The sequence below is a fragment of the Ammospiza nelsoni genome, chromosome 5, assembly GCF_027579445.1.
Source record: "Ammospiza nelsoni isolate bAmmNel1 chromosome 5, bAmmNel1.pri, whole genome shotgun sequence".
Lineage (NCBI taxonomy): Eukaryota > Metazoa > Chordata > Aves > Passeriformes > Passerellidae > Ammospiza > Ammospiza nelsoni.
Genome location: NC_080637.1, coordinates 28,559,979 through 28,579,208, shown reverse-complemented (window position 1 = coordinate 28,579,208; position 19,230 = coordinate 28,559,979). Strand labels below are relative to the sequence as shown.

The 19,230-nt window shown below is 41.5% G+C and overlaps 1 protein-coding gene across 1 annotated transcript in view; it reads right to left on the bottom strand.

The window, feature by feature from the left end:
- The window catches only part of PDZRN4 (PDZ domain containing ring finger 4), a 260,016-nt gene extending 252,287 nt beyond the window's left edge, over window positions 1-7,729 (bottom strand). Inside the window, exons 1-2 of the mRNA XM_059472351.1 lie at window positions 7,669-7,729; window positions 4,421-4,647 (exon numbers count right to left, since the gene is read on the bottom strand). Coding sequence (XP_059328334.1) covers window positions 4,421-4,438 — 18 coding nt within the window. The 5' untranslated portion in view covers window positions 4,439-4,647; window positions 7,669-7,729. The remainder of the gene's footprint in view (window positions 1-4,420; window positions 4,648-7,668) is intronic.
- Window positions 7,730-19,230: the final 11,501 nt, after the last annotated feature.

The following is a 19,230-nucleotide window of genomic DNA, read 5'->3' as shown; positions in this document are numbered from 1 at the left end:
TGCTTCTTAACTGAGGTTTCAAAGTTTTATAGTCACTCTCAGCTTACCAGGATATTGTTTGAGGCTGAAGAACAAACCTTGCCTTTAAAACAATTCATCTTTTGTCTGTTTTTTTTTGTAACCAACATTGCAATGGCACTACTTGATGGTTGGGGTTTTTTTTGTTTCCTGAACTCATCAGTACAGACCGAGCTGTTGAAAATTGCTCGATGCTGCTCCTTTGCCTCCTGACATTAATCATAGTTAATTGAGAATAAAATTTGGGTTAATGCAAACAGGCATTAATTCCTGTCACCTCCCCGTTCTCGGGAGTATACAAATTGGACAAGCAGAGAAAAGCAACATTGAAAATATATCCTGGAAAAAACATTCAATTAACATCAGGATTAGAGGTCTTGTCAGAGATGTGTTAAAATGTGTTCCCCATATTTCCCAATAACTTCATGAAGACAAATCCCAGTGTCTGCTCAGTGAGACAAAGGATTGAGATCTACTTTACTAGCACTAGGATAAAATCTTTTGTATCCTTGCAGCTGAATGTATGCCAGGCAGTGTCAGACAGCAAATGTGCCAGGCTCATTTTTCTAGAGAACCTTATTTCAGAAACACTGACATTCTTCCTCATGTTGCTTAAATGTAGAAAACCAAGCCAAATTAGGGATGAAGAATAAGTGATATTTCTTGGGTAGAAAAAAACTAGATTTAGGAAGCAAGATTTAAGTAAATAGGTCTCTTTTTTTTTTAGTTTTTATTTGGGAAAGAATAATAATTTAACAATCAACTTGAAAAATCTGGAAAAGTGTCACTAGGTGAAACACTGTTGTTCCAACCTGTGTTGGCAGTAGCCCTGAAATGCTTCTTTCAGCTCAGTGAGGCAGCAGCTAGATATGTTTATGTATCACTCACAGCTCAGTGCCTATTCTTAGAGATTTAGCATCTCTTTCTCAAAGGGTATGAAATACATGAGGTCTGTTACTACATTTGGCTAAAGCATTCACATCTCTGTTTCTAGATACAAGACCCACACAATCAGCTCTGTCTCTAAATATGCTCTCCATGGCTTCTTCTTCCTGTTCTTCATGGCCTTAGTTAAACTCAGCCATTTGCCACCACCAAAGCAATGCTTTGCTGCTCTTCCTCGCCTGCTAACCAGCCCTGCAACACCAGTGCCACTGGCACTACCCTGAAACTTGCTGCTGCTACATCCCTATCACAGTCTCCCATTGATCCCCATCCCACAGAGCTTTCTCACTCACATCATCCCTGCAGCACTTCTGCCTGTGGAAGAGTTTTATGTCTTACAGGACTGGCTCCTTGCAAAAGGAGAAGGCAGGAGAAGTTGGGGTAGGAGTTGCCTTCTTTTACTCTAAAAAAAGTGAGAAGTTTATTTGCAGCAAAACGACATACTCAATACTTGAACTGTCCCATCAGCTCCCGTGGCTCTCCAACAGACTCCTGCAGAGTGCTCCTGTCTGTCTTTGGCCACTTGTATTCAGAAACTGGAACTGCTCTGGGCTGCACATTTACACCCTCAGTCCCCAAGAGAGGACAGAGGACAGGGCACTGCCAGGGGGGCTGTGAGCACCCACCCACCCCAGGGGGCACTCCTGGGGCTCCCTGGGGCAAGCCAGCCCTTCCACAAAGCAATATGTGACTCCCTGCACTGCACTGCCAAGTGGCTGTCCTGGAGTCCCCCCGGGTTGTGTTTTCACTCTGGATAACGCCAGACAAGCAGAAGTTGAGTGCCAGTGAGTGTCTGTTTTGTAGCTTTATGGATGACTTGTGTTGGACAAAAAGTGTCTTCAAAATAAAGTTATGGAAGGACATTTGCAACAAAGAAGATGTGCCCACAGCATTATAAGTTTCTCATAGCAAAAAATTTTAATAAATATTTTAATTTGGAAATTCTTTTGCATACTGTGCTGCACACATAAGTGTTGGCAGGTATAAAAGCAGGCCTCTGTTGCAGTCACAGGAAGAGGAGCTGAATTATTTACAAGGGGAAACTTTTTCAGTCTGGGAATCGTAGTCAAATGAAGAAAATTAAAAATCTTGACTGCTGCACAGTCCAAAGGCTATGAACATAAGATCTGCCATCCCAATTTTTTATGTGGCTAAAGGACATCTATATTCAGCACAAAAAATAATTCATATACAAGTGGATGCAGGGGGACTTGCTTTTCCCTGTTTTGACTCTTTATGCATTAATGTGTGGTAAATACATGATTCAGCACAGAAACTAAACATAGCCTTTGAATTGTTTGTCATGAGCTTATTTTTCAGGATTCTGCTCCAGTACACTTCTGTTATCTCCATTTTTGACTTCACAGCATCAAAAACCTGCTGGGTGCAACAACTCAGCTGTTTTTCTCCTCTTATTGCTGCAGACAGCACATACAACTCATAGCAACGGGGTAAAAGGGTAAAAGGAATGTGGAAGCCAGATAAAAAGCATGCTTTTTTTTGTAGGTACATATATTCATCTATTGCATGGTATAGATACATAAATAGCTATGCCCTTCATCCATGTCAACTCATAAAATTCTTGTTTTAAAGATGCATTAGTGTACTGTAATAAAGAAATAACAATGTATTCTTGTGTTCATATTACAGTGACACTGTGGAAAAACACATTTCAGTCAAAACAGTTGTGAAAAGGACAAGTCTCTTCTACTTCTGTTTATTGGTGTTCACTCCTCCAGAAAAAGCTTTTATTAGGAACATTGCCTTGGCCCTCACATGCCATCCCAGAATGGGGACCTGAACTCTCCTGTACATTTGATAAAGAAAGAGATGCAGTTGCCTCAGCTTTCAGAGCTGGATTGCACACATTTAGATTCATGTGCTACAGCTTTTCTTTCTCATGGTAAGCAACTAGCAGAAAATAAATTTGTTTCCCCATTTCTAATACTGTGCAGCAGCTCTGCAGTTTTGCTAATATTTCCTCTAGCAGAGCAACTGATTTCTTGAAGAAATCAAAAGCATGTCTCTCTTCACTGAACCACTGAGTGGGGAGAAAACCACTGCAGTACGAGAAAACCCAGCTCATTTTGGTTTCTTTTTTTACCTTCTAGACACTAAACCTGAGACAGCCATCATCACAACACTGGCTCTACTCATTGAAAAACTTGATTAAGAGATGGACAAATTATGCTAAGGAGATCCTCCAAGAATTATTTCCATAAAGGCAACACCATCTAACCTGGTAAAAGCTATTTTTTATCTGCTAAAAGTCAAAGGAGGAATTTAAGAAAGACAGAATTAAAATTTGCATAATTTTCTTCCTTGTGTTCTCTCATATCTACTTTCAGACAAGACCATTAGTGCTTATGAGGAAGCTTTGCTTTAAAAATATTACAAAAAATCAATTATGACTGCTAGCTTTAAATAAAGAGGTGACACTTGGGAACAATCTGGATTGCTTGATAAGCTGTGTTCCTTTGAAGCACACACACTTGCCTATGTTTAACATAATGCCATTAACCTTGACATAAGAATGTAGGTCGTGGTTACAGAAGGGTGATTGTATTTTGGAAATCAATAACTACGTTAAGGACTTAAGGGTCATCAGTAGGAGGGAGCTAATCATACTTTCCTAAATGCAAGGCTCATCCTGATTTCACCCTGCATTTGTGCAGAATTGAAATTAACTCTTTCTGTTACTAAGGTCTAGCTGAATAAGTAGAAACTCCAACTGGAAGACAGGAATGAATGAGAATGTTCTTAAATAGCATATTGTCTTAAAAATTAATAACTCAATGGTCAGCTGCCTTTGCCTGGCCTCCCAGAATCATGTAGTCATGTCAAAATTGCAACTTGCATTAAAAGGTGAACAACCCTCCACCACATATTGCTGCTCAGTTCTGATTGCTAGGGAAAAGATCTGAAAGCATAAACCTTAAGTAAGTATCATCATGCTTGGACCTGCCATGGAGTAGCTAAAATTAAGACAGTTTCTAATACGAAGATACAATTTTGTTACCAATGGAGTTTCTGTCTTCAGTTTGCACTTGAGAAATGAAGACTACTGCAGCAAACAGGCTGGATTGACTTGGTTTATGTATGTCTGTAGATGGTGAGTAACTTGGGATAGTCCCACCTAGCTCTAAAGTTTTGGAGCTGTCCATCTTTGGTTTCTTGGCTCCAGCCAGTAGGATAACAGAAGTTCATCCTCTGTGTTAGCTGGTAATTAATCAGTTTTGCCAGCTGTCAAATACAGTTTTGTCAGCTGTATGTCAGCTGTGTCTGTCCTGAATCTTGTAACCTGGAAGGTTTTTTGTGCATCAAACCACTAGAGCCAGCTGGTGTTTCTAAATCACAGAGATCAAGGCCCACATTGTGGTGCCATTAAAAAAGGCACACTTGGGGCCAGAACTCCTGAGCTATTTCTTTCTGCTGAAATAGGTACTCAAATACTCACAACACTTAGTCCTGGCATGGAGTGGGACCTGGTTGCAGCAGTTTTATTCCCTCTAAGGAAAAATCTGGGTGACTCTGCCAGCCTTGCTTTCTTTCAAGTCACAGCCTTGCAGTCAGTGATGTGTGCTGGCTCTTCCTGGACACCACAGTTCCTCTCTGCAAAGTGTCCCCTGGGGTCACCATGCCACCTTCACAGCTCTCTTCTCAAGCAAGACTTGAGCTATAACCCTGTGATTCAAAAAAAAAAAAAAGAAATTCAGGGGTCCCAGCATCAGGCGCACACTTTCCCAAAAGGAAGACTCTTCCTGTACTTTGTATCTCCTCCTGGTCCTCCTGGAGGTTGTCTAGGTGGGTAACTGGAGCCTGCTGCTTCCTTGTGCCTCCAAAACTACTTGACTTTTCCTTTGGCTTCTTTACCAGAGAGAGGCATTTGCAAGGCTTACAGTGCTCCTGGCAGCCCTCAGCTTTGACCAAAAGGCCTTTTTTCCCCAGCAGGCCTTACCAGTATTCTTCTGTCTTTAACTCTCTGTTTCTGTGCCAGGATAGCTTGCAGGAATGGGGCTTATATGGGGATATAATCGCTTGGGAAAGGAATGTAATTAAAAGCAACATATAAAGCAGTTAAAAAAATCTTCTGAGGACGCTCAGCTGGCACAGTGAGAATCTTGCTGAGAATATTTAATTTGTTTGCATTATTAAGTGCAGACAGGTTGGTTTTAATTCAAAACAAACATGGCAATTAAATAAAAAAACCTATGTCAGTACAACATTGTAGCTAGAGAATTAAAAAAATGAAAATGTAGGAAACACAAATATTCAGGCTTTCAAAAAATGGAAAAGACTTACTGGATTAACCAGATAATTAAAAAAAAAAAAAACCAAAAAAAAAAGAAAACCGTTCTAAAGTTTTATATCAGCTATGCTATAAGGAACCAGATGAAACACTGATGCAGCTGCCTTGATCATTAATATTTTTTTATTCCTGTTTTTCCAGTTACATGTGCAGCAGAACATATAGCATCTGATGATATCAAGTGCATGTCATCAGAAACATTTGACAGATGAATTTACATTTATTACATTTTCTTTCTTTAAATAGTAAGACACGTCCTGTCTTACTAGCTAATTTTTGAAGTCTTAGCACATTGACATACTAATTTAGGCTTTCAGTTTCTTTTCAGAGAATATATATCTATATATATATATATATATATTGTTTTCAAGTTTGATGGAAATGTTTGATAGATATACTGTGAAATATCAGATAGACTTGTGTGAGGTAATGCCAAAATTGATCAGAAAAAGTCAAAGCTATTTTTTTCTTTTTTTTTTTTAACTAACTGAGAAGGAAATCCAGTCTTCTGAAAGACACTACATGGGTTTATCTAGTATGTCTCTTCCATTGATAGTAATATATTAACTTATTCTTACCTGAGAGAAGTAGGAAGCATTGAGCCCTGTTTGAGAAATGGGAAGCTAAGTAGGGAGATTGTTTGACTACCATAAATCCAGAGAAGGAAACTCCTTCAGTTCTATTATTAGCTGTTAGGAGATCTGCATTTCTTACCACCTGCTCAAATCTATAGACAGAATTATCCCATCCACTTCAAAGAAAATACTTAATATCTTATTCTCTGGAATGGAGTATCATTAAAAGGTGCATTTTCACCCAAACTGACCAGTTGTTCTCTTGGAACCCTTTCCTGAGCTCCTGTATTTATTTCCATTTTACCCTTACTACATTCAGACACTGTCTAAGCCAAGTTTCAGCACAAATCAATTTTTCCCTTTTGTCAAAACTAGTCTGGGGAGGAGGGAATGGAGGGTGCTTGGATGACAGTGTTGACACTGGAGCTGCTGTGAAGAATCATGACTATGATGCTCTAATACATAATCCCTGCTGACAGGTTAGAAATCAAAGCTCATTAGCACAGAAGGAAGATGAGCATTTTAATGCCTCTGGATTCCATCCACTGCAATTAACACCACATACAGCATATTGTTCACCTAAAGCCATAAATCACAGTAAAAATGTCATATTATACACAGATCCTGAAACCACAACAAAGAAAATGCGAAATGGCTCAGAAAAACTAGAGAATACCACATTTTTTTCATATGACCAATTGGAAAATAAACCTAGTGCTGAAAATATTTTAAAGCCTTGTAAGATGGATGGTCCTCATAAATAAGTCTGAAGGTCTCCATTTACCTGAATAAACTGCATTGCTGTAATGCCTGTGGGTCCAACCCTACCAACCCAGGAAACAAGAGTAAGGCAATGGTACTCCTGAAGGGAATATATGAACTTATGTGCTTTAGTCTGTGTGGAACTTGATATAATTTGTGGTAGAAGTCTTACAGAATTTTCTAAAGGGAAAATTAGTGACCCTTAAGCTCAAAGGATATCAAGAGCCAAATCTGAGCCTGACTGTGACACGCAGGTGCAGATTATTTAAACTAGTGATTATTTCTGAGTATTTCTATTTACAGATGTTGGACCCCAAGAAGGGGAGTTGTTAGACTGTTGTTAATGTTCAAACTCATCCTCACATCCACTATTGTTAAATTTTTTATTTTAACCTTTTGATGCACTGCAAGAGGAGGCAGAATTCTTTACAAGTCCTGCGTCCTGTTTGACATCTTCCTGTGCAGGTCGTCACTTAATTGGTCTCCCTTCCTGTTTAGGGCATTAGGTGTGCACACCAACCAGCTGAGAGAGAGATCTGAACTGAGACAGAAAAGGGCTGGAAGGTGAAAGAGTAGTTCTGATATATTTTGCAGAATAAATGCTGAAACCTGTATTCAGAAAACAGCACCAGTGAAGTGGTGCAGTGGCCTGTGACAGCATTGGGGATGCACAGGGCACCCTGATGGCCAGCACTCTGCTCAGGCATACCAAGGAGGTTCAGGAAGCACCACCAACCTCCTGCCTCCACCTCCTCATCCACATCCAAAAGCACCCATGCTGGCCCTGCAGCAGATGATATTCTGAAAAATGTTTCTTCTGCTACCCACTGTGCACTTGCTTCTCACTATCCCTTCTGCCTCAGCAAGCAGAAAAACACGATGGTAGGATGGTGCACGACCACACAAATTCCACATAAGCAACATCACCCTTCCCAAAAAGGTTTCTGCCAGCCCACCTGCAAGCAGAGACCAGAAATGTTTCAGAGGTCATCTCGGGACAGCTTTGGTTTTCCTGAGGGACAAACATACCTTATGCCCCCCCCAGTTTATCAGACTCACCTCTGTGCTGGTCTGGCCTATCGGACCCAGTCTGGGTGAATCCACTTCTCAGGAGGGATTGTGCAGCTCTGCAGGTGCTCTGCAGCTACATGGAAAATTTCTCAATAATCTGGGCTTGGCTGGGTGTGGAGGAAAGCACCAGGTCTCTCCTTGGGAGCTCCTTGTTGTAGTAGGATATAGGCTTGGCACTGGCCATAGATGAAGAGTGGCTCTTTCCTCTGTGTAATTACCATTTTGAGCTGAGCCCAGGAGAGGTGAGCTCTTGCTGCCAGTTCCTCCGTGTGCAGCTCCTGCACAGAGGAGCCATCTGGGTGCCTGCCCACTCCCTGGGGACGGAAGGACATTCCCCTGAGAGGAGTCCCACTGCCTGCCCCTTGGCTGGGGGGTGACTAAGGGACAGCAGTGTCACCGCACCTCACCCTGAGACCCTGCCTTTGGGATCAGGCTCCCTATCACTGGCTATTTTCCTGGTCCATGAGCCTTATGTTCCTGTCAGCAGGAGCATGGGATCTCAATCCTTCCCTGTGCCTCCTCTTGAGGATATTTTGCTGCCTGGTGGTTAAAAAGAAGCATAGAATCCCTTAGGAGACAGAAATTATCCAGATACTCTTGCTAAGAGAGGTTGCAGATCAGATCCTGTCTGAGGAAGAAGCTGATACCACCAGCAACCTCAGCACTTCTGCCCCCATAGGAGATCATTAACCCTGTCATGAACCTGAAGGCCTCCACATTCCATGGACAGAGGAACAGAACACAGCCCTGAAGTAGGTACTGCACAATTTCAGAGCAAAACAGTGGCAGAAATTCAGGTGTGCATCTATGTCTATCATATCCTGATGGTTTCTCACTCTGATCCCTGCTTGACATATAAAGCTTTCTGGATCAAGATTTTAAGGCAGAAATCTTTCCATGAGTAGGAAATCTGTGTCTTACTTAGGTGGTCTAGATTTTCCTGCCAGATATCTCTTTCTGCCTGTTGTAGCTGTCTGCTTCATGTGTTGCAATCTCTGTCTTGCCCTTAGGCACCAGCAAAAGAAAAATAATCCAGTTTTATGTCAACAACTGGTTGGAAACAAACATATTTCTAACACAGCATTATTTCATGTCAGGTGGAGAAGAAAGACCTATAGCACAGCAGTGAGAGCAAGCCTCTCAAATGTCTGCTTTTTTTCATGTTCCAAAGGTATGCACCCAGTCAGAAACAGGAAACACATAGCAGAATAAGGGGTGGCAAAAATTTGACCTTCATGCATGTTCTGAAGTGGTCTTTTCCCCACTTCTCTTGTATTTCATTATATTACCCAAAGCACTCAGTTACACATCTGAATTTCCTCAGCCTGTCAACAGAAATTTAAGAATTTGGCTCTTTTCCTAGAAGGGTATGGCTGTAGCTAAAGGAGAGCAAGATTCTTACCATAGTTTTCTAATCAAGTGTTTTCTGTGGGCAAATATTCCCTGTCCCACCTTAAGTGTCTCTGAGGAAAGACACATGCTGTCCCATACTCCATAGTGATCAATTATCTGAGCACTACCAGCAGCATTATTAAGATGGAAGAGAGCAGTTTCCCACAGATATGATTCTCATTTGATTCTCATGAAAAAATAATTTTCAATTAGCCAAGCAAATATATGCTGCATGGAGGAAGGCTGCTGGCCACAGCTGGTGGGTGGATTACTCTGCTGGTGTGGAAGGGACTCAGCAAGGGCCTGGTAGGGGCTGTCATGGCATCAAAGTCTAGCCTGGGCTGGACCACTGTGATTAATGAATCGTTTTTTGAAACCAGGGGCACATTGTGAATGGCCTTCAGCCACTTCTCCAGCCTCAGTGACCACATAATTTACAGCTGCAGATCCAATGAGTGCATGACTGAGTGTGGACAGCCTGTGGCACAAGTCCATTGCAAAGGTTTAGTCAGGCTACTGTGCCACAGCACACAGCCTTTACAGCACCTTTTACAGCTGAATGATCCCAGAAGGAGATTATACACTTGTCTTCATCTGAATGAACCTGTGACAGCTGCAGCTGAACAAATGACTCCTCTGCATTATGGAGAAGATTGTGGCTGGAGTCCTTCCAGTGTCCTCTGCTTCCCTCCCTGCCTTGTGCAATCTTCCTTTTGTAGTGGCCACCACCAGCAGGGGTTCAGCATTTCCTTCCTCTCTCTGTCACTCTTTGGGTAGGCAGCCTGCTCTCTCTGCCAATAACACTAAGGTACTAGCAAGAATGGATTGTCCCACCTTTACAGAAATCCATGTGGAAGAAACCACAAGATTTCTTAGTGGATCCACATGCCTGAATCTGCTGTGACACTTTTGTGGGCACACATAATGAAGCCAAAAGCAGAGATCAACCTGTCTTGACCTGTTTGCTGCCTTTAGGACTTTCTCAGCAGCCCTGAAGTTTTGCCTGAAGTAACGCAAAACTGCCTCTTACATTGTCATACTCGTTCTGTGGGGCTCCCAACAGTTACATGGCAAAAACTAAACCAAGACATTTCCAACAACAAATTAAATAAAATAAAACAAGTACTAACAATCAAAGATGCATGGATTCTGTGGGCAAAACCCATAACAATTTATTGTCTGTTTACATTCCTTTAAAAAACTCACCACTTACTCTACAGATTTGTTTTGACAGCAGCATTTTGGGCAGCTGCCAAGTAAGGATAAACACAGAGAGCTGGTACTCATAGGGAAAAGTACAAGAAATGGAGGAAGGAAAGAAAAAAACACACATGCACATAGAAAACCCAAAAGATTTTGCAAGTAGATCAGAAAATGAGAAGACTATTTAGAAACAAGTCTGAAGTCATTGAGCATTGGGAATGACTCTTCTGAGAGGAGCCATCACAGCACCAGGACATGAAAGGTTTGGTCACCCAGTGGGCAGGCAAGTGTGACCTCTGCTGTCCACAGTGACCTGACAGGAAGGCACAGGCAAGTGCTACAGGGCTGTGTTAGCCTGGCACTGTGCTCATACTTAGAGGCAGCTGTGATGAGAGCTCTCTGTCCAAACCTGGGTTACATCTGACCAGCCTGAGGGGATTGGGAATGCCAGGTTTGTCTGCATCAGTGTCTATGGGCCTGGGCAAAATTGCTTGGCTGAGCCACGGACTCCTTACACACCACACTGGTCGATAAATTGGATTAATTGATTAAAGACTAGGATTTTCCAGAATAAAATTATGTCATTATCAATCAGAAGGGAGGTGTATTTGGACTTTCAAGGTTCTGAAAAATGTTAAAATTTCTCCAAAAAGGAAAGCTTTGACCATGCCCTTTTCTGACAGCCATTTTCTGCTTTTCCACTACTTTAACTTCCTGTCTCAGTTTTACTGCTAAATCCTAGACCAGTGCCACAACCTAGTGCTTCTCTCCATCCTGGCTCTTAGGAACATTTTTTTCCCAAAACTAATCTCCAGGTTCTTGTTTAACAGCTGTGCTGCTTGCCTTTGAAAAAGTTCCCAAATTTGAGACCTTTCCCTTCACACTTTTCCAAAGATCTCCCTTAGAAACTTCTGCAGAAGTGATGGTTGTAGAGTAGTTAGCTAGCACCCAAAAGTGTCTGAACAGATACCCAAAATCAAGACTTAGTATGTATATGCAGACCTGATATCTGAAAATACCCACCAGTAACATTACACGTAGGTGAAAGAGTGTCTAGAAGAGAAACCACAAGCTAGGATGCTGTGTAAGTAGCTTAAATTTCAGAAGGATCAAGTACCCAGCAAATATCACTGAGACCAAGAGAATTATTGTCTGATTGTGGCTGTATTTAATACAAACTCCAGTAAGAGAGACAGACACAGAAAAGGCAAGATTACACAGCTTTGAATGTGAAAGCTGATTAAATTAATTTTCCTCAGTCACTATTTGTTGCTACTTGTCACTGTATCTATAGATTACTCATTCCTTCTGCATATCATGTTTGTGTTTGCCACACAGTGTTATTCAAATAGTCCAGATGCTGAAGCATGAGCCTGTTGTGTTTTGTTGGCCAGCTGCACAAGGAAGAGATATTCTATGCAATGTGTATATTAGAGGTACTTTTTCTTATCCTTCTGTGTAAGGGAAAACAAAATACAATCTCCATCTTTTAGAAGTAATTTCCATGCTTTGAAGTCTTTCAGGCCCTTATCTATGAGGAATAATAATTCTAATTCCTTGCATTACTGAACTGTTTCAGGTTGAAATCCATTACACATGGTGAAGTGCTCCCATACCATTGTAAAACACTAATGACAAATACCCAGATATGTAGCTCGTTACCAAGTTACACAAGTTAAAAGTCACCAACCTGGTTTACCAAACCTACTTATCTGATTACTATAATCTGATGAAAATATAACTTAACCCCAAAATGTGTTGCCTCTGGATATTTTAAGATCAGTGTCTGATGTTACCTCAAGACCACATACAACTCCTGGTTGCTTGTTAGGATGTGCTGTGGAGTGGACTGTGACACAGTGAACTGCTGCGGGCAGAAGTTTACAGTCCCTGTAGTGTAAGATATAAGTTCAGCTCTGGTCTCACACACCTGAGCTTTGCTTTCCTTAATACCTTCCACATCAGGAATGCTCCCACTTGCCACCACTCTTCCCTGCCCAGCACGTGGCTGGTGTTCTGCTCTCTTGCTGGGAGTTGATGGGAGAGGCTCTGGTTAGATGCTACCAAGGCCTTGACTGTCCTCTTTTTCTTGAGACCAGAACAGGAATGTACCTCTAGCTGTTCACAAGAACATAATTACAGGTAAGTTTAATCTTGCTGGCTTATCTCCCTCTATCTGCATATCAGCTCAGAGTACAACATCTCATGGAAATCCAGTATTTCCACAGTGCTCAGCACTGTACCTCAAGCATAAGTAGGAGGTATGCAGGGTGTGAGGAATGTATTAAAAGCATATATATTTGAATGCCTAAATGCCTGCATTTGCCAGTCTTGCCTCCCTGGCCTCCCTTGATAGTTGGTGCAGACAGAGCGTCTCCCCCAGCGGGCAAGTCAGAGCATATATCCAAGGCTCCTCTCTGAGTCACCCCCAGAGGTGTTACCCTCATCCCCTGGCTCTGAAGGAGGAGAGGGAGACTTATTTCTCCATGCAGGTATCCCAGTTGAGTGCATAAACCTTGTCAGTGTTACTGTTTTCCATCTTCGCTGGATATTTTCTATTAAATTTCTTAAGGGAATAAAAAATAGTGAAAGAACTGCAGGTACTACAAGCACTTGAACTAAACCCAGACTAGAGAAAATAGACTGTTGCCACATTGGCTTAATGGAGAAACAAGCCCTGGCCAGGAATGTGTGACAGCAATGTCTAAATCTGAAAGACAGACTGGGATGATACATGGATGATACACAGTAAAGACAAACTCCCCGACTTCCAATGAATCCTACAGCATGTATAGGCCCATAAGCAAGTGCTCCGTATATGGGAGGAAACTGGTTGTTCTCCAGTGCATTCTCAACTCTATGTAAACCAGGAGGTGAGCAACTAAAGAGAGATCCTAAATAAGATACCAGATAGTTCTTTCATCCAGTTTTAAATATATGAATACATAAATCAATGTGCATGTTTATGTGTCTGGCTCCAATTAATAAGCACCCGTCCTATGCCTCAGGCTTCCTGACAAGCATCAGAATTAATAATTTAATACATGGAAGAATGATAATCTTGTGGTTAAGTAATTTGAAAGTTGGATCAGTTCTTGGCTCTGCCATAGATTTCCTGTGTGACCGTGGGCAAGTCACTTAATCTCCCTGGCCAAGTACCTCAAAGGTATGTAGGTGCCTGATCCCACCAGTTAGGCGCCACTGCTATCTTCAAAAAAGCATTGCTTAGCTGTTCCTTTAGTTGGTAGGTGTCTGATTTCTCTCAGTAGGCATAAACACGGTTTGCTGACAACATCCTACAAATTAATGAGCCACTTTGAGGCCTTAGTCAATTTCAAACTCCTGGGTCCCCACTGTGTCATTGCTGGAAAAGCTGGCTTTGAGCTCACGGGACCCCGCGTGGAGCTGCAGAGGATGTGCCTGCCTAGCTGGAGAGAAGCAAGCAATTTTGGCTGGGGAAAGCACTGTCTTTTTGCAAGGACTTTGGCTGCTAGAAGTCCTTTCTCAGCTGGGAAGGCTATTTCCCATCCATCCCATGTCCGGAACCCTGCACATTCAGTTAGGTAGCAGGTAATCTCAGTTTAGGGGACATTTTAGGAAGGAGAGAGCAGAAAGACAGAGGTTTTAGCTTAGGCCAGGGCAATGCACCCTCTGTGCCTCCCAGAAGGGGAGCAGCCATGTCTGGGCAGTGCCAGCCTGCCCACAGCAGCCCAGCAGTGCCTGAAAGCTGTGTCTCCTGGCTCACTGTCTCCTCTCTGCTGTGAGCATCCATTGCCCTCCCTTTCTCTTTCTCCTAGTGCTGCTGACTTTCCAAGGGGGAAAGCTGTTGCTCATCACCACTGCAAGTCCTCACAACAATAGCAATGGTCAGCACCCTGCTGAGTCCCCTGGGGAGTTGGAGTTGTGATCTGAAACTCAGAGCACTTAAAAAAAAAAGAATCCAACAAATTTATTTGCCCTTGTGACAGACTGGGGGGACACTGAACGATGCAGTGACAGGAAAAATCCTGCATTCCTCCCATTTCCAGCTACTGTCTGAGGGTGGTGTGTAAGGCATCTTGGTATACACTGGCCAGAGCTGTTGCTCAGAGGCCCCTGCCCATCTTTCCAGAAGGACCTGGAAGCCTGAGCAGCCCCAAGTAGAAGAATGATGTTTTTAGACTTTGAGGACTGGATTTAAACAAGTCAGTCATGTTGTTCAGGTCTTTAGCATACCTTCTAAGCTCAGCCAGTTGTGCTTGATCCAAAAAAGAAGAACAAGGAGAGAAATTTTACACAGAGAAAGGAGTAAACAGAAAATGCAGCACTGAAATTAATTTAGTAGGTTAAAGAAATTATTCCAGCTAAATACTCACTCTTTTAGCTCTTTTGAGATATAGCAAGCCAATCAAAATTATATAGAGAATTAGGATTTCCACGTGCGCTTTAATGGTTTCCATAAGAATGTGTGGCTGCTAAATTTCATTAACCATACATTAGAAAATCAAAGATCTCTGAGCACAACTGAAAGGCACTGAGCTACCAAGGTAAGGAGATTTCAAGCTGATGAAAACTACTCCCTGATGTCAGTGTACTTGTGACACTGACATGTTGTGTACTTGTGTATTTGTGGATGTGCAGAGCTGTCTCTAGTGCATGTGTTGTGGGGTAGCAGTTTCAGTGGAGGAAAAAGCAGGCCCTAGTGGTTATTTCTCCTTCTGCTGAAAACACAGACCTCTCTTTTTGTCTCATTTACTGGCACAGCCCAATGGAGTGAGCCTGCTTGCTTCTGCTGCCCACAAGGAAGAGTTCCCAGAAGGGGGGATGATGATCTTTCCCAGGAAACCTTTCCCTAACGTTCCCTGGACAAATGCCAAACAATCCCCATTCTCTGGCAACTTGATGCTTCAGTCATGTTTTATTCCCTGTTGTAGCTTCTCCCTTCCTACAGAAGTGTCTGCAGGGATGTACAGAGGAATCCCACAACAAATCTCAGCTGTGGCCAGGAGGGGAAAGGCTTTCCCAGCCTTGCAGGTGAGGCTCTGACAGATGTCTGCTGGGATCACAACTTCCCTGGCTCTTGGGTAGATTCAATCAAGCTGGAATGAAAGCCAGCTTTACTGAGTTCATTGCAAAGTTAAATAGACCAGGGTTTGACAAATGAACTCCCCTGATACACATTACAGGAGAGAAGTTAGGTTCAAGGTTTCTCCTGTGCCTCTGTGTTGTCCAGGAGTGCAGCATGGCAAAAATGAAAATTTAGGAAGTCCTTTGTGACTTCTAAAGTTACCCAGAAAGGGCTTGTGGTGCAAAGATTGGGACATTACAATGACAAAAAAAAAAAAAAAAAAAAAAGGAAGAGATTCATAAAAATAGCACAACATTTAGAAAATAAATATTTTAGAGAGGAAAGCAATTATTTCATACCTCTGCTGTATGCATCCTCCACATGCAATCTCAGTCCCAGTCTGCTGGCATTATAATCAGCAACTGCCACAAATGTCTTCAGGCAGGATTAGGTCTGTGTTGTCCTTCTGGGAAGGTTTTTTTTAATTGATAATGCAATGAATAGAGTAAAACAATGTGCTACTTAACAGTTTTCCCCTTCAGCTCTATCATTATAAAGGTTGATTTTTTTGACAGTTGATCCAGCATACAGGCATTGACTAAATAAATAGTGGATGGAGGTTTAGCCAAGAAATTAGCTTACCTGTAGGTGAAACACTGGTTACAAAATGCGGTGGAAAGGCTCCCATGACAGTTCTTACACTGCCCTGGGCCAAAGTGAAGGTTTGCCCTCTTATTATCTGGTAGAAATCAACTGTTTTCTTATGGCCCTAAGCCGCCTGGTCTAGTGGAAAGTGTCTCTGCTCATGAAGGGGAGTTGGAACTAGATGATCTTTAAGGTCACTTCCGACCCAAGCCATTCTATGATCATGTTATATTGTTTAAAGAGAATATAGCCATTGCTCTCTGTGCTGTGTTTTACAGGCACATAAGCACGGAACACTTTGTGAGCTTAGTCATTATTATACCTAATGATAAGCACTTAGAAATAGTTTATTAACATCTGGCAGTTATCAGCTTATAATGAGAGTTAATTTTAATATATCCATTACAGAAAATTACTTTTTGATGCTTAATGGACAGAAAAATTAGCATCCATAATCGAAGGATTTTTTAACATGTATTTTCTACATATTTTACTTATTTTCCTTTTTTTATGAGTTATTTTTTACTTCTGGTTGAGCACACACTTTGCAAAGGAAAAAAAATGGAGGCTTTCTGGTATGAGCCAAAGGAAGTAAAAAATAATCAAAGATATTTTAAATGGGTATTGTCAAAAAACCACATAATGCTTTTTCACTTGTCCTTAATGAAGTGTACATTTGTTTTATCTAGATTTTGCTTGCAGTTCTACCAGAGAGAAGCAAGGTGATTATATATTTGGTATAGCTACTATTTAACCCCTTTACACAGTTCTTTCAGTGGTTTGGATTCTCAATTAACTTACAGGTCCTGTCAGTATCTACTCATGGCATGAAGAGCTGCAAGATATAATTTATTTTTTCATATTTATTCTAAAAAGTCATCAGAGAACAATAGGCCAGTGAAAAACTATTATTTAGTTAAATCAGGAATATGGAAATCAGAAAAGACACCACCACTTTCTACAAATAAACATGAAAAGGGAAAAAACTTAAAATAATTATCATAAACATATATATTTGTCATTTAGAAAAGTATCTACTTAGATGCGAGATCTCCCATTGTATTTTTACAAATATTCTCTCATGAGATTTTTTCATCCCGTGTTTACTTGCATTTTTAAAGGTCAGAAACGGAGCTGACTTCCCTGGAGTTTGATTTTGTAATAATTCTCAACAGACATCACAGCTTTTGGCATAACATCAACATAATCATAGTTTATATGCAATTATTCTCACAGTAGTTCTAGTTCATTAATTTCTGAGACGCTAATACTGTCAACAAGATTTTGCTTTTCTAATGCTATCATTAGAAAGAATCTTTTTACTTCTCAGTCTGTTCTTTCTCCATTGGTGTACTCCACAGTAGTAGTAAGTCCTTCCTTTCAGCTGTCCTGAGGTTCCTCTGTGCTAGGATGGTACAAAGTAATTTTCTCTTGAGCAGACATCCCACAGGATTTTACTTTTGGTATGATAAGGTTCAAGTATTTCACTGATAGTCTAAATTTTCCAGCATTTCAAGATCCTGAAGCAAAAAATAACTCAAAACACATATGTTGGCAGCCTCTCCTGGGGCACACAGTCTCCTTTATAGCCTTAGGAGGTAGCCAGCCACCCAGGTGTTCCCTCCCAGCTTCAGCAATGAGCTCAGCTGATGTGAGCTCTGCTTGCCACAAGCAGAGGTGAGGGTGATCAGCCTGTCCCAGGCTAAATGGCTCCCTGAAGCCTGCCTGGCTGGCTCCCCAGACCTAGGGCAGGTATTGTAGCACATAGGGGAAGTCATGGAGGTACCTGAGGTGGGGTGGAATAAGTTGTCCATAGCACGTAAATCCTTTATTGATGAAAACACCTTGTCATTCAACACAAAGCCAAACTTAGGCATATTCCCCCCATTCTGCCATGTTGTATGTTAGAATAAATGCTGGCATCCAAATATCTATCATGCTCATTATGAAACTAGATTAGAAATTGCAGGTTGCTCATTGGGTAATGCATAACACATGTGTTTTAGTTTAGTTTTCAGAGCACGTGGCTTCAAGTTCTTTTAAGATGTCTGACACTGATGCCAAGTCTTTTTAAATCACTGGAATATATCCTTGATCCTCCAAATCTGATTTAGAGCTTTGGGAAGAAGCCTGCACAGGGCTTGATGGAGTTAAAAGTCATGGTGGTTTCACCCACCTCTTTGTTGTACCAGAAATGTCTATGAAACGGAGTGCTTGCAAAATCTTTTGGACACCTGGATAGTCATTAAGGGATTTTTCCTTGTTTTAAAGCTTAACTAACCATGATATTCCCTAGTGATGGCTTTTTATTACCAGTGTTCAAGTTCCTATTCAGTTTTTCTTTTGAGAGAAGGAAGAGAAGAAAGGAACAGGGGAAAGCGAATGAAGAAAAGCAGGGGGAGAGGAAAGAAAGAAAGCAAGAAAGAAAGTAAGAAAGAAAGGCTAAGTACTTTGATCACAGAAATATCCATTTTTGTTTATCTTTGCTGAAAGGCTGAGTGCTGGGAGAGCACTGGCCAGAAGCCACCAGGTTATCAAATTGCAGCAAGGACATCCTGGAAGATGCCAAGTAGGGAAATAAACTGTATTATCTAAGTTAATGCCCCCTGTGCCCTGTGCTCCTGACAGAGTGAAGGTTTTAGTTTCTTCAGTACTGATTAGAAAAAGACCAAGCCAGTGATTATGCTGTTTCTATATTTAAAAAATCCCGTTTTCCTGCCTCCTGGAATCCATAACCCTCAAAGGAACAGGTTCTTTTGTTGTATGCCAACACACAGTTACTAATATTGAAAATTACTGCTATTTTCTAGATCATTTGCATTAGCACATTTGGCTCAGTCTTGAGTGGTTGAATTATTGATTCGTTCCTTGCTTACACAGAACTGTTTTACCCTCTTCTCCTGTACTGCTGTCCAAGTCATCACCTCTGCAGCATCATACAAAGTAGCGCTGTAGGTTGATGACAGAAACCTTTGCTGAGCAGAACCCAATGAAGTCATTCTGTGTGCACTTCCTTGGCTCTTGGAGCACAAAGTTGAACCTGTCTGTATAAAAGCTGCCACAAAAAAATGCAGAGCTCCTCTATTTTTTGGGCTTTTTTTTGCTTGAGGTATTAACTTTTGTCAGATTATGTTACAATCCCAGCTCATGCTTTACATCCCAGTGTGCTACTTGCAGAAGACCCTTTTGTATCATTCCATCACGAGCTTTTTACTAGGGATAGATCAGGTACTGAAGATGGCTGAAGAATCTTGTGATTTGAT